Source organism: Pelobates fuscus, chromosome 1, assembly GCF_036172605.1.
Source record: "Pelobates fuscus isolate aPelFus1 chromosome 1, aPelFus1.pri, whole genome shotgun sequence".
Taxonomy (NCBI): Eukaryota; Metazoa; Chordata; class Amphibia; order Anura; family Pelobatidae; genus Pelobates; species Pelobates fuscus.
Window position 1 is genome coordinate 337,756,079 of NC_086317.1, and position 12,546 is coordinate 337,768,624.

A 12,546-nucleotide genomic window follows, 5' to 3' on the forward strand; every position below is an offset into this window, starting at 1 on the left:
TCAATATGCATTTACTTTTTTGTTATAGAGTGCAAGAGATGCTGAAGCCAAACTGAAAAATGAAAGCAGAGTGAAGCTTTTTGCCTTGGATTCAGACACACAGGTAATTCAATGCATAATACCCAATTCAAACTTCAAAGACGTATGCAGGTTCACAAACAGAAATTGTTCAAGTACAGCATTGTCTGTATATATCATTGTGGATATCATTCAGTGAGGCAGTGCGTTTCCGGTGTTGATGTTTTATAAAGTTTATCTATATACCTCTATATATCGCTGTCTGTTTTTATTGCTCAATCATTATCTGTCCATAGCTATATCTCTCTTTATTTCTCTACCTCCGCCTGTCTCTGTGTCTATCTATAAAATAAAAATCTTTTATTTTTCAGAAACTTGATTTTTCTGGAATTGAGCCTGAAATAAAACCTTTTGAGGAAAAATTTGGTAAAAGGATTTTAGTTAAGTGCAATGATCTAGCTTTCAATCTCCAAAGCTGTGTGGCTGAAAATGAAGAGGGGCCAACCACAAATGTAAGTCGTCATTCTTGTGACTTAGCAGAAAAAAGTAAGGCAGTAGTCCAGTATAACAATAAATGAAATGAGGAAATGCAATATACAATTGGAAGGATTCCCTAGATCAAGAATTAGCTGGCACCCTTGTATATAATTCAAGTTCTTACATTGTTGGGGCCACAAAGAGGAAAATGTTATCATGTCTGAGTTAACAAATAAACCAACCTGCAAATTGGTGTCTTTGCCTGCTCATGTGTACCACGCCACGGTGTTACACGTAAAGTTGGCCTGTCTTTGGAATATTTACACACGCTTATTTTATTTTCATAATTATTTCCAAGTTTGTAAAATGCTACATCTTGTGCAAGCTCTGCAACTAAGGTGATCCAGGCTGATTCACCTCATTTTCGCTAAGCGCTATTTTTCTTTTAATGTCAGGGAGTGTCCAAATAGTTAAGCATTGTTGTCACAGTGAGCTTATCTGAAGGCTAAAACATACATATGATTATATATATCACAAATTATACAAACGAAATACATAGTGCTAAAATACAAAATGTACGTATTTGATAATATAAAAATAGTCTGCAGATTTCAAATCATTATTTCTTCCAGTGAAGTTTTTTTTTTTTGACTCTTTTTTTTCTTTACCTTCTTATCTAACAAGGGAGGCTACTTTGCACTATCGGGCAATAAAGAAGGCTGCAGGTGACAAATTTTAAAGTGTACACAATGCTAAGATAGGTTGAGGCTGAAACCTTTTCCCCCAAGAAACGTGTAGGGAGGCTTCGTCACAGCAAATGGAAGTGTGGCTTTGGGGTCGAAACCTTACTGTACACTCTGCCAATAACTCTGCTTGTGTTTTGAACCTTGAATGCCTCGACCATCCTCTGCTTTTTAATTTAAATGAAGTTGGTCATGTTGTGAATGCACCTCAGTTTTAAACCCTCACTGAAAAATAAGGTCTACAGAAACCATGTGATTTCAACAGCCAAAAAAGATATAGTTTGCTCAACAGCTTGCATTTTTCTGCGCAGGGAAGACAAATAGTACTGTTTATGCTAGACGAACACTCTCTCCAGGAAAAAAAAAGTTTAGTTATAAGTCTTCTATTCATGTTTATTTAAAAAAATAAAGCACACTTTATAGGAAAACAAAATGTAGTATGACATGCATTGTAAAGCTTTTCTCATGACAGTACCACTTCATAATATAGCTCCTTAATTGTGTTGGCCCAATGAGTTTAAATGTGGGATTAAATAGTCTAAAATGTTAATTTGTCCAACTAAAATCCATAAAAGTATGTGTGCTTTTAAGTCTCCATTTAGTTTAATAAATCATACTTCAATAAGTTTTTTATTTCCTCTAATTTTATGGAGGGAATTTCACTACATTCCAAGGGGAAAATTCAATTGATCATTAAAAAAAATCTATAAATAGTTAAGTACTTTCTTCAGATGTGATAATTGGCTTTATGTACTAGTGAAGGAACTAATTAGATTTTGTTGAGGTTTCTTTAATTGCTCCTTCTGTTACTTTGCTCCAAAACTGTTCATTTAGAATGTTGTTTTTTTCTTGCCAAATTCATACTGCCAGCCCTTGTTATATTGAATTGGCAATAATCTGCAAAACCAATATCCCTCATAGTTAGCAGCAGCCACAAGAAATTCTTGCTAACTTCATGCAGTTAAAAGGGAGAAATTATTCTTACTGACATTAGAGGAGCTAATGGAGAAATGGAAGATGTCATCTAGGAGAACAAACACAGACACATGGTCACAAAATCCAGTGAAACACATCTTGTCATTAGCAGAAAATTCCCTTTAGGGAATGCAAAGAAGTGAAAGAACAACCAGCTTTATTGTAGAAAGCACTTTCCTTTTTTTTCAATTTGTTAGAGTGTCTGAACATTTCCACTGTTGTGAATTTTGAAAAGGTTGTTTCGTGCCTAAAGGGATAATTGAAACTGTGGACAAAATGCCAGTTTAGTTAGCTGGCGCCTTACAAATATGTCACCACTAACTGAATGTAAGGTAGGCTGCTGCTTTCCAAATCCTTCATCTACCTATGTGCCTTTTATTTGCAATCAGCGTCCGTTATTACTTTATATCTGTGATCTCCCCCTGGGATCTTCAGATGATGCTGGACTGCAATTCTCTATAAGGCGTAAATTTAATGAAATTGAAGCCCGATCTTTGTTCTGGGTCCATGTTTTGTTCATAATAACTTGTGTACTGATGTAGACATTTTATTTCCTGTTTTGCAGGTTGAACCATTCTTTGTCACATTGTCTCTGTTCGACATTAAAACCAACAAGAAAATTTCAGCTGACTTCCATGTAGACTTGAACCATGCCTCTGTGAGGCAAATGATCCCTGCCCCTACCTACCAACACTTAAATGGTGGTGGAGACATTGGTAGAAGGATCATGGGGTCTATTCAGGAATCCATGCTGCAGTATCCCAAACAGGTATTGTACAGCAACATTCATTCTCAGGTCGTAGTGATGGTAAATTTCTAAGTCATATTTTTATTCTGTAATGAATTGCATTTGTAATAATTCAGCTCGAAATTAACATGCTGTGTACAGAGATCAACGAACGCAGATAAGAAGGTGCATGAATAATTCAGTAATATTTGAATTTTAAGTGCTCTTCAAAATTGAATAGTCTGGTTCTAAAATAATGTGTGTTTTATGGAAAGTGCTGCAAACAGAGCCTACATTACATAATATCCTTTTAAGTTTGTATATGTGGACCAATACTTAAGTTCGTAGTACCTTCCTATGTGGTTTGATTGAGAGGTGCTGCAGTTACATAGTGTGAATGTACTTGTGACCTTATTGTCAAAGAATATCTTAAAAATAACCTTTTATGGATTATTTGATTTATAGATAAAGATTTTGAATGTGTAATCAAATATTTATTTTTAACCCTTTTCACCTCATGGTAGCATTTTATAGTGTTTTGCACATTCAGCAGATACTGTATATTGAGAGAATGAAATAATGCTTTTATGCACACAAACAATTTTACCTATAAAAAGGGAAAAAAGGTTATCCATATTTATAAAAGACCTATATAAAAGAAGCATAGTCTCAGGATAACGGCTAATCTTTAAGGCAAAGAGAAAAACTTTCACAGAAACAAAGTCCATTATTATATTTGTATTTTCAGCTTGCACTCCATATGGGTTTTTTTTTCTTCCTTTTTATTGTATCACTTCATGACGAACTTGCCTTTCTCCTATTGTTTCCTCTTGTCTTCCTCTATCTGTTCTTTTCTTCCTTTCTGATCTAGTTTTCTGTGAAACATAAGACAAAGTAGGGACTACTTTTTTGTCTTATGTATTTTTCATACACTTGACTGTCTATGAACAAAGGAGGACCCATAATCACTGGTCCATTTCCTGTGTCAAAGAAAGTTTTCCCACAATACCCATCCTCCTTCATGATGCTTCATTTGCCTTTGCCGAATGTTCTGTGATTTAAACTAGGGCGCCAATGAATTGACCGAATTTTGTCCAAACCGAATGTCCACTGTTTGTCCATTCATGTTTGAATGAAATTCAGACATTAAATTCGGTTTGGAATTTCATTTGGAGATTTAAATTCCAATCCAATTCGTGCTGCAGCAGCATCTTGCAGCCATTTAGTAAATAGCCTGCTAATTCCCACAAGGATTAGGGAGCTATCTACTAAAAGCTGAAAGACCAATTAAAAAAATTACTTGTTATTCGAATTAAGAGCTATTAAAATCTCCCTCCTTTCTACTAAACACTGAGCAGCCTGTTGTGTGTAAAAAAACAAACAAACAAAAAAAAACACAATTCTTACAATTAGGTGGGGGGCTAATTGTAAGAATAAAGCCCCCTCAAGTGAATAGGGGTCCTCAAGCCCCTCCCACACTAAGTTGGCGGTGGCTAGGACCAAGATCTAGGCAAGAAATATAAAGGTCAATAAAAGGTATAAAGGTCACAGGAGTGAGTTTGGCAGTGACTGGGGAGACAATCAAACATAGTGGGGGTGGAGGGGCCGCAAGGGATGGTGGGGGTCCATAGGGCATTATATTGCTAGGAATTCAGGTTTGTATTCCTAGCACTATAAAATCCATTTAATAATGTTATTGTAGGATGGTTTCTAGCTTAACATATCCAGAGATAATTGAAAATATAAACTATTCTGTCATGAGTGATTTATTGTTTAAAGACCCACCCTGGGAAACAGTGTACAGTAACATTCTTATAGATAGCAGTTTGCGAATGGGTTGATTTGGAACAGCTCAGTGTATATTTGCAAAATTCAATTTTGTTACGAACGTGTTTTAAGAAGTTAAAGATTTTAATTTGTGTATATAATTTGTGCAGGAAAGCTCTAAAATTAAAAATAAAAGTGTATACAAACTTTTTTTTTTCTTCTTCTTCTTCTTCTTCTTCATCCAGGGAATATTCTCAGTGACATGTCCCCATCCAGATATTTTTCTTGTAGCCAGGATAGAAAAGGTTCTTCAGGGGAGCATTACACATTGTGCCGAGCCTTACATGAAGAGTTCAGATTCCGCAAAGGTGAGATATCTATTGTCATTACTGCTACTTCCTATGTATGCTAAAAGTTTTGTATCGTGTTTCTCAGTATAATTTAATTCATACGGACGCTTGATTCATTTAGCAATCTGGTCTTCTGTTCCCCTTACTGAGGGCTATACCTCCTTTAATTCTCTGTCAACAGAGCACCAAAGATTTGAAATCCACAGAACCCGTAGTGATAGAGGTTAACTTGCAATATACTATGTGTGTACAAAATTGCAATTAATTAAAAAAATCATTGGACTAAGGCAACTTATTCACCACTGTATAATATTAAGTGTGTATACCTGCCAAGAAACCTATATTACCAAGCATTCACATTTGAGCAATCTTGGCAATTCATACTAAGAAGAAACATTTTTCATGATGGATATGATTTCAAAGGAAATCAAGCCTGAATATTGAATTTATCAGAAAGACTGTTAAAACATTTAATGGGGAGCTATTGAGGACAAGATGTGAATGATGTCTGAATGAGATGGTATAAAGTCAGGCAACTCACAATTACAGTATTACCGAACACTAATCTGGAAAAAGGTGTGTTTGTTGACAGATAAAAATAAAGATACACAGTTTTAACCAATCACCAGGATCAGAATATCGTAATCCAGTGTAATGAAATTACCACCCAGGTATACAGTTGCCATGGCTAGTGTGCAGATCTAATTAAAATTTAAGAGCCATGGTAATAATAATATCCGGCCTTTCTGCTTCTCCTAAGTCTTTACAGTTAGAACTGAAGGCTCAGTTTTTCTGGATCACGTACCACCTTTATTTTCATTCTCCATGGAGACAGTTTGAAGGACAAATTGTGCTTGGTAAAACCTGCCTGTTTACACGCTGTCTCATTTTTCGTTCATTAATAATTCATTCTGATTAAAAATGCATAGAAATATTTGCTGTATCTTTAAATGTTTTAATGTGTTTTGAGTGTTCATGGCTGAATTGTTTATTTTTATCTTTTTAAATTGATCTCTGTATATATATATATATATGGAGAGAGAGAGGCGCAGTGGCTTTTACTAGCTTTGTTTCAGAGCCCTGTTTTATACAACTCGAGACCAGTCTCCATTTAAAAATGATGGCTTTTTGTCAACTTATAACATCAACTGGAGAATATCCTGCTATGGACATATTTTGCTAGTGTAGATACATGCTCCCACACATGTAAACCGTTTTCCAATAAGAAAAGTCCTACTGTTTACCATAACTTAATCTTATTTTATAATATACCTGGTATAAAGTAATTTAAAAACGTGGTGAAAGCTACCTTTTATAGGTACTGCCATCGTCTCTGATTATTTAATACAACATATAGTTTTGGGCTTTTTTTGTTTTTGTTTTTTTAATTAATCTCCTTTTAGTAATTGCAAAAATATTAAAAGAAAAAATACAAAACTACAAAAATATAAGTTGCAATATAATGCAGGGCTTTGAATATTAAAGTAGCACTATAGTCACCTAAATTACTTTAGCTATATAAAGCAGTTTTAGTGTATAGATCATTCCCCTGCAATTTCACTGCTCAATTCACTGTCATTTAGGAGTTAAATCACTTTGTTTCTGTTTATGCAGCCCTAGCCACACCTCTCCTGGCTATGATTGACAGAGCCTGTATGAAAAAAAAACAAAACTGGTTTCACTTTCAAACAGATGTAATTTACCTTAAATAATTGTATTTCAATCTCTAAATTGAACTTTTTTTTATTTTATTTTTTTATTTGCATTTTATAATATCAACATGCATTTCAGTATTTAGTACAACATGGAAATATTTCACTTAGTAACAGTTTTATTCAGCTGTTGCACGATTCTTGGTGTGTGCTTTGTTCCTTTCGAGCAGGTTGATACCTTAACCTTTTGTTAACCGTAAGGGGTTAAGGAGGGGGGTGTGAGGGAAGGGGGTAAATTGAACTTTAATCACATACAGGAGGCTCTTGCAGGGTCTAGCAAGCTATTAACATAGCAGGGGATAAGAAAATCTTAATTAAACAGAACTTGCAATAAAGAAAGCCTACATAGGGCTCTCTTTACAGGAAGTGTTTATGGAAGGCTGTGCAAGTCACATGCAGGGAGGTGTGACTAGGGTTCATAAACAAAGGGATTTAACTCCCAAATGGCAGAGGATTGAGCAGTGAGGCTGCAGGGGCATGTTCTATACACCAAAACTGCTTCATTAAGCTAAAGTAGTTCAGGTGACTATAGTGTCCCTTTAAGAGAGAGAATATAAGAGGAGATAAAATGAACTAACCAGGTTATTGGAAAGTTAGGCAGAGCTTAAACTTTCTTGGTAGTGCAGCTGGTGTACTAACTGCTGAGGTGCCTCAGTGGCTTTATATAATGTGTTGTGATTTACTATGTAGTTTGAAACTTTCAGAAGATATAGGCTCCCGTTGTTTCAGGGTGTTCTGCTATATTTTTCAGGCCGCACAGAAAGTTCTGAAAAACGCCAAGCAAGCTTGTGGGAGGCTTGGGCAATACAGGATGCCATTTGCCTGGGCAGCAAGGTAACTATTTTTGACTTTTCAGTGCATGTTAACTTTATTGTAAAGTAGGACTTATGGATGTAAAATTCATTTTAATTTAAAAAAGTTTGCAAATGTTGGGCCAAAAGAGCTCAAATGGAAAGATGGCGGTATCGAAGAATTTTGCTTGTTCAGCAATGGAAACCTTTTTTTTTTTTTTTTTTTTTTAAAGCTATACAAATCTAAACATAGTTCCAGTAAATGTAATAATTTAAAGATTAACATCTACATTTTAAAGGTAAACTCCAAGCACCGTAACCACTGTTCCCCATTGCAGTTGGTGCCTTGAGTGCACTTTTGAAATCCCTTAGGAAGAGGTCAAAACCATTTTAGCATGGTTTGACAAACTGCATGGGTCCTGCTTGGTATGCATACTGCGCCCAATCATTCCAGTAATAGAAGCTATATATCATTTTAGGGCAGAGCAGGGCTGGAATACATGGCTGAATGAGCCAGCTGAGTGTTCTGAGCCAATGATTTTTGGGAATGCTTTACTCCAAAATTATATAAGTCTTCTCCTGCCGTAGAAGACGGAATATGCCATGGACAACCGGCAGATCCTGGTAAGTAGTCAAACCATGCGAAAACAGTTTGACGTTTTACCATGGGATGGCACAAAATCATGGCTTTTATGGCACCCGAACCACTGCAACATGATTTAGTGGTTAAGGTCCTTGGAGTGTTCTTTTAACAATTCTACTTATGTATTTATAATGCTACAAAAATTTAGGGCACTATTTTGTTACAGAGAAGCTTAATAAGTTTTCTGTCCTTTGAAAGATTGTTGTTAGTTGGTACGTGACAGTATCTCAAGAAATTCAGTGTTAGTTTCTACTTTCTTGCTCTTATCTATCCTCACAAACGGTTCTCTGCAAATCTCCCGGCACTAGTAAATGTTAGACTTTGAAATCACTGTTTTTTTGTTGTTTTTTTTTTTTTTTTATATCTTTCTTTCAGAACGCTTTTTAAAGATTCTTCTGGGACGCTGGATAAAGCAGCAAGATTCTCTGCCATTTATAGGCAAGATAGCAACAAGCTTTCAAATGAAGATATGCTTAAGCTGCTTGCAGATTTTAAAAAGTAAGTTAATTAAGTTACTTTTTATTTAATGGTTGCCGCATGAGGCTCTGGTGTGTGACCGATTCAAGAGTGCGCAGACTGCATAGAGGGGCAATACTCAGCATCTTTCTAAACTCACTCCTGTGGCGTTTCATCTTGGGCTCTGACCTATTATAGGTGAATTTAGGATGTTTGAGGATATTTCCCACTGTCTACAAGACATTCTATCATTAAATGGGCACTCTGAGCAAAATCCCGTTTTAATATGAAACCTTGTAGACTAGTTTATCCATGGCGCTTCTAAGCGCTCAAGGAATGCCTCCATTTTGGCCACATTGGTAATGTGGACTCAATGTCTGTATTTTCCACCCTGGAAGATATTGTTTGCTGTGAGTGATAGAAGCGGGTTACAGCATGCTGTAATTCTTATTTTGCTTAACAACAAAAAGTTAAATCTACTTCTACTTCTACGAAGTTCTAGTCTATTTCCTACCTAAAATAATCAATCATGTACTAAACATTTTGTAACTTAATTTACATTTATTTGAGCTATCACTCGTGCTACTTTGCATGCAGGTATTTTTAACAAAATGTAAATGAGTTGTCCACAATAGATTGTAGATAGTCATGGGGAAAAGAAAGTACATCCTATTTTAATTATATGGTTCTAGTAGCAGACAATGCTTGGCAGATCTTAAAAATTAGATAAATGCAATCTCAGACAAACAACAACACATGACAAATTACATCCTTGCTGCTTCCATATGAATTAAGAGGCCTAGTAGCAGACAATGCTGCTAATCAAATGCCCTTGATTAATTGATCAGCAACTATGACCACCTTTATAAAATATTTAGTAGTTTTCTGGTCTGGAGCATTCAGGTGTGTGTTAACACAATTCCAAGGAGGAAAAACATCAGCAATGATAGAAAAGCAATTGTCTGCCCATCAAACTGGGAAGGGTTATAAGACAATTTCAAAACATTTTAATTTCAAAGTGAATTATTCTACGATGAGAAAGATTATTCAAAACAGTTGCCAATCTTTTCAGGAGTGGACTTCCCTGCAAATTCACCCCGAAGTCGGACAGTGCAATGCTCAGAGAAATTGAAAAAACACAAAACACGAATGTTACATCTCAGACTCTACAGGCCTCAGTTTACATGTTAAACTTCATGAGCGTACAATTAGAAAAAGACTGAACAAGTATGGTCTGTTTGGAAAGGTTGACAGGATAAAGTCTCCTCTCAAAGAACATGGTAGCATGGCTTAGGTTTGCAAAGTTGCATCTGAATAAACCATAAGACTTCTGGAGCAATGTCCTTTGAACAGATGGGACCAAAGTGGAAATGTTTGGCCATAATGCACATTTCCATGTTTGGTGAAAACCAAACACCACATACTAACTGTCAAGCAAGGTGGTGGAGGGGTGATAATGTGGGCTTGTTTTTCAGCCACAAGACCTGGAAACCTTGCAGTCATTGAGTCCATTTTGAATTCTTCTGTATACCTAACTATTCTAGAGTCAAATGTGAGGCCATCTGTCCGACAATTAAAGCTTGGCCAAAATTGGGTCATGCAACAGGACATTAAGCCCAAGGACACCAGCAAACAGAATGGCTGAAAAAGAAAATAATCAAGGTGTTGCAATGGCCCAGTCAAAGTCCAGACCTCAACCCAATTGAAATACTGTGGTGGGACCATAAGAGAGCTGTGCATAAACCAATGTCAGCAAACCTCAATGAACTGAAGCAATTGTAAAGAAAAGTGGTCCAACATTCCTCCACAACAATGTGAGAGACTGATAAAGTCATAAAACGATTACTTTGTGTTATTGCTGTTGAAGGTGGTTATACAAGCTATTGAATCATAAGGTGTACTTAATTTTTCACACATGGCCTCTCCATTTGAGCTTTATTTTTGTTAAATCATGACACCGTGTAATATGTCATGTGTTGTTGTTCATCTAAGGTTGTATTTACCTAATTTTAAGACATGCTAAGGAAGAGATGATTGCTATAATGCCCTAATACATAAAACCATAGAATTCAAAGAGGGTGTACTTTATTTATCCGATGACTGTGTATATGATACAAAGGTAATATCATTTGTAAACTGATCTCATTCGCTTGTTTGAGCAGGACTCTAGTCTCGAATTGTTCCATTATGCAAATATTTGTTTTTATTACTTCCTTGTATGTTTTATTTACCTATTGTTCAATGCTATGTTTGCAATATGATACCTGGTAATAATGGCATTGTGATATTAAGTCACATTCTTTACCCCCTACATCCCCTGAATCTTCAGATTTCTGTGAGACGCACTATCCAGTATGTTGTTGTTCAGGCACACATTCAAATGTTAAATCTAGTTTGTGTTATGCTTGTGAGGCCGTTGTTATTCTAGGTCTTCAAAACATCTAAAATCAATGTAGTTTTTACACAAGCTATTCCGTCGTTCTTGCCATCTTTAGCAGACAGCTGGATTTGGATTACATGTTTATTGTAGCATTTGACGTTATAACATCCCAGGATTTCTGTGTACATGATGGCATACATTAGCTCAGTATACAAAATCTAGATCCAGCATATTCTTTGAAAGCGCATAATGAAGTACAATATGACCTGCATTGGTGTAAGTATACCCTATTTAACTTAACTTCCAACCTCAAATGCCAACATAATATACTTAATGCATTAAACCAATCTCACCGTCAGAAACATTTGCTTAATGTGCAGCCAAATGCTTTGTCCAATAATTAGCCTTCATCTGCCACTCAAATAAAACCAGACCGTTTTGGATCTTTTTCTGAGACTCGTTCCTAGCTTGGCAATGAAGGATAAGACATTTTTGAAGTTAGGAGAAAACACATGTGGCAATTAAGAAGAAAAAACATGTGCATGTGTGCGTGGGCTTTAGCATATGTAGTGATAAAAGTATATAGTAATGTGTGCTTCTAAATTCAGTGGAAGAATCAAAGCAATAATTATTTGCTTCTGATGCTGCAGTGCAGAATGCTGATGTATGTCATGCTAAAAAAAAAAATCTGTGTTTAGTGTTACCTTTGTTTCTGTTTGTAACATATATTTTGAACTATGATCATAATAAAGACGACATAGTAATAATTTTACTTTTGGTTTATGTGTTTATTACCACATGCTATACATTGAATGAATAAATGCATGTGTGACATACAAGAGCATTTAGAAGTTCACATATCCACAGTCTCAACTGGGTATCTGGCTAGGATATTTACGGTATTATCATGTAGTCTTTAACATCCAAATCATTTGTATATACAAAATTGGAAGAGTGGTATTTCCATAAATTGCTGATATTGTAGGAGCTGTGCACTTGTGATATACTCCCAGAATACGTTTTATTTAAAACACAAGAGTTTCCCACAGTGCTACGCAAATCTCAAATATTCAAATAATCACAAAATGTAGATTTATGGGAGGTGGTCTGAGATGTATGCACCAGCATGCTTACATTCTAGAGAGGAAGTGAGTAATGGGTAAATGAAAGAGAAGTGAACAAAAGCCAGTAAACTTAAAGTAAAATGTTATTTAATTTTCCAGATAAATTCACCTTTTATAAAACCCTGTTAAAAATGCTGTTTTATGCAATAGAGAGCAGGGAATGACTTGTGTTGTTGATCGTATTCCATCCTGTTTTAAATAAACTAACCACTACGTATGTGTTATCACTTTATTCCAGTTCTCTGTGTTATTCCCAGGAGGCATTGCAAGTATTGCGCATCTAGACAGAAAAAGAGACGGAGAATTTAATCTACTTCACAAAAATGTTTTAACATATATTGAAAGTGATAAGGGCTGCCACTGTGCAGCATTAACTGTTCAGT

The 12,546-nt window shown here is 35.7% G+C and overlaps 1 protein-coding gene across 16 annotated transcripts in view; it reads left to right on the top strand.

The window, feature by feature from the left end:
• DOCK9 (dedicator of cytokinesis 9) overlaps window positions 1-12,546 on the top strand; it is a 266,617-nt gene that overhangs the window by 141,982 nt on the left and 112,089 nt on the right. For all 16 annotated transcript variants that reach the window (XM_063425570.1, XM_063425524.1, XM_063425509.1 and 13 more), the window contains exons 10-15: window positions 29-103; window positions 390-530; window positions 2,779-2,982; window positions 4,953-5,075; window positions 7,521-7,603; window positions 8,579-8,701. In XM_063425570.1, coding sequence (XP_063281640.1) covers window positions 29-103; window positions 390-530; window positions 2,779-2,982; window positions 4,953-5,075; window positions 7,521-7,603; window positions 8,579-8,701 — 749 coding nt within the window. The remainder of the gene's footprint in view (window positions 1-28; window positions 104-389; window positions 531-2,778; window positions 2,983-4,952; window positions 5,076-7,520; window positions 7,604-8,578; window positions 8,702-12,546) is intronic.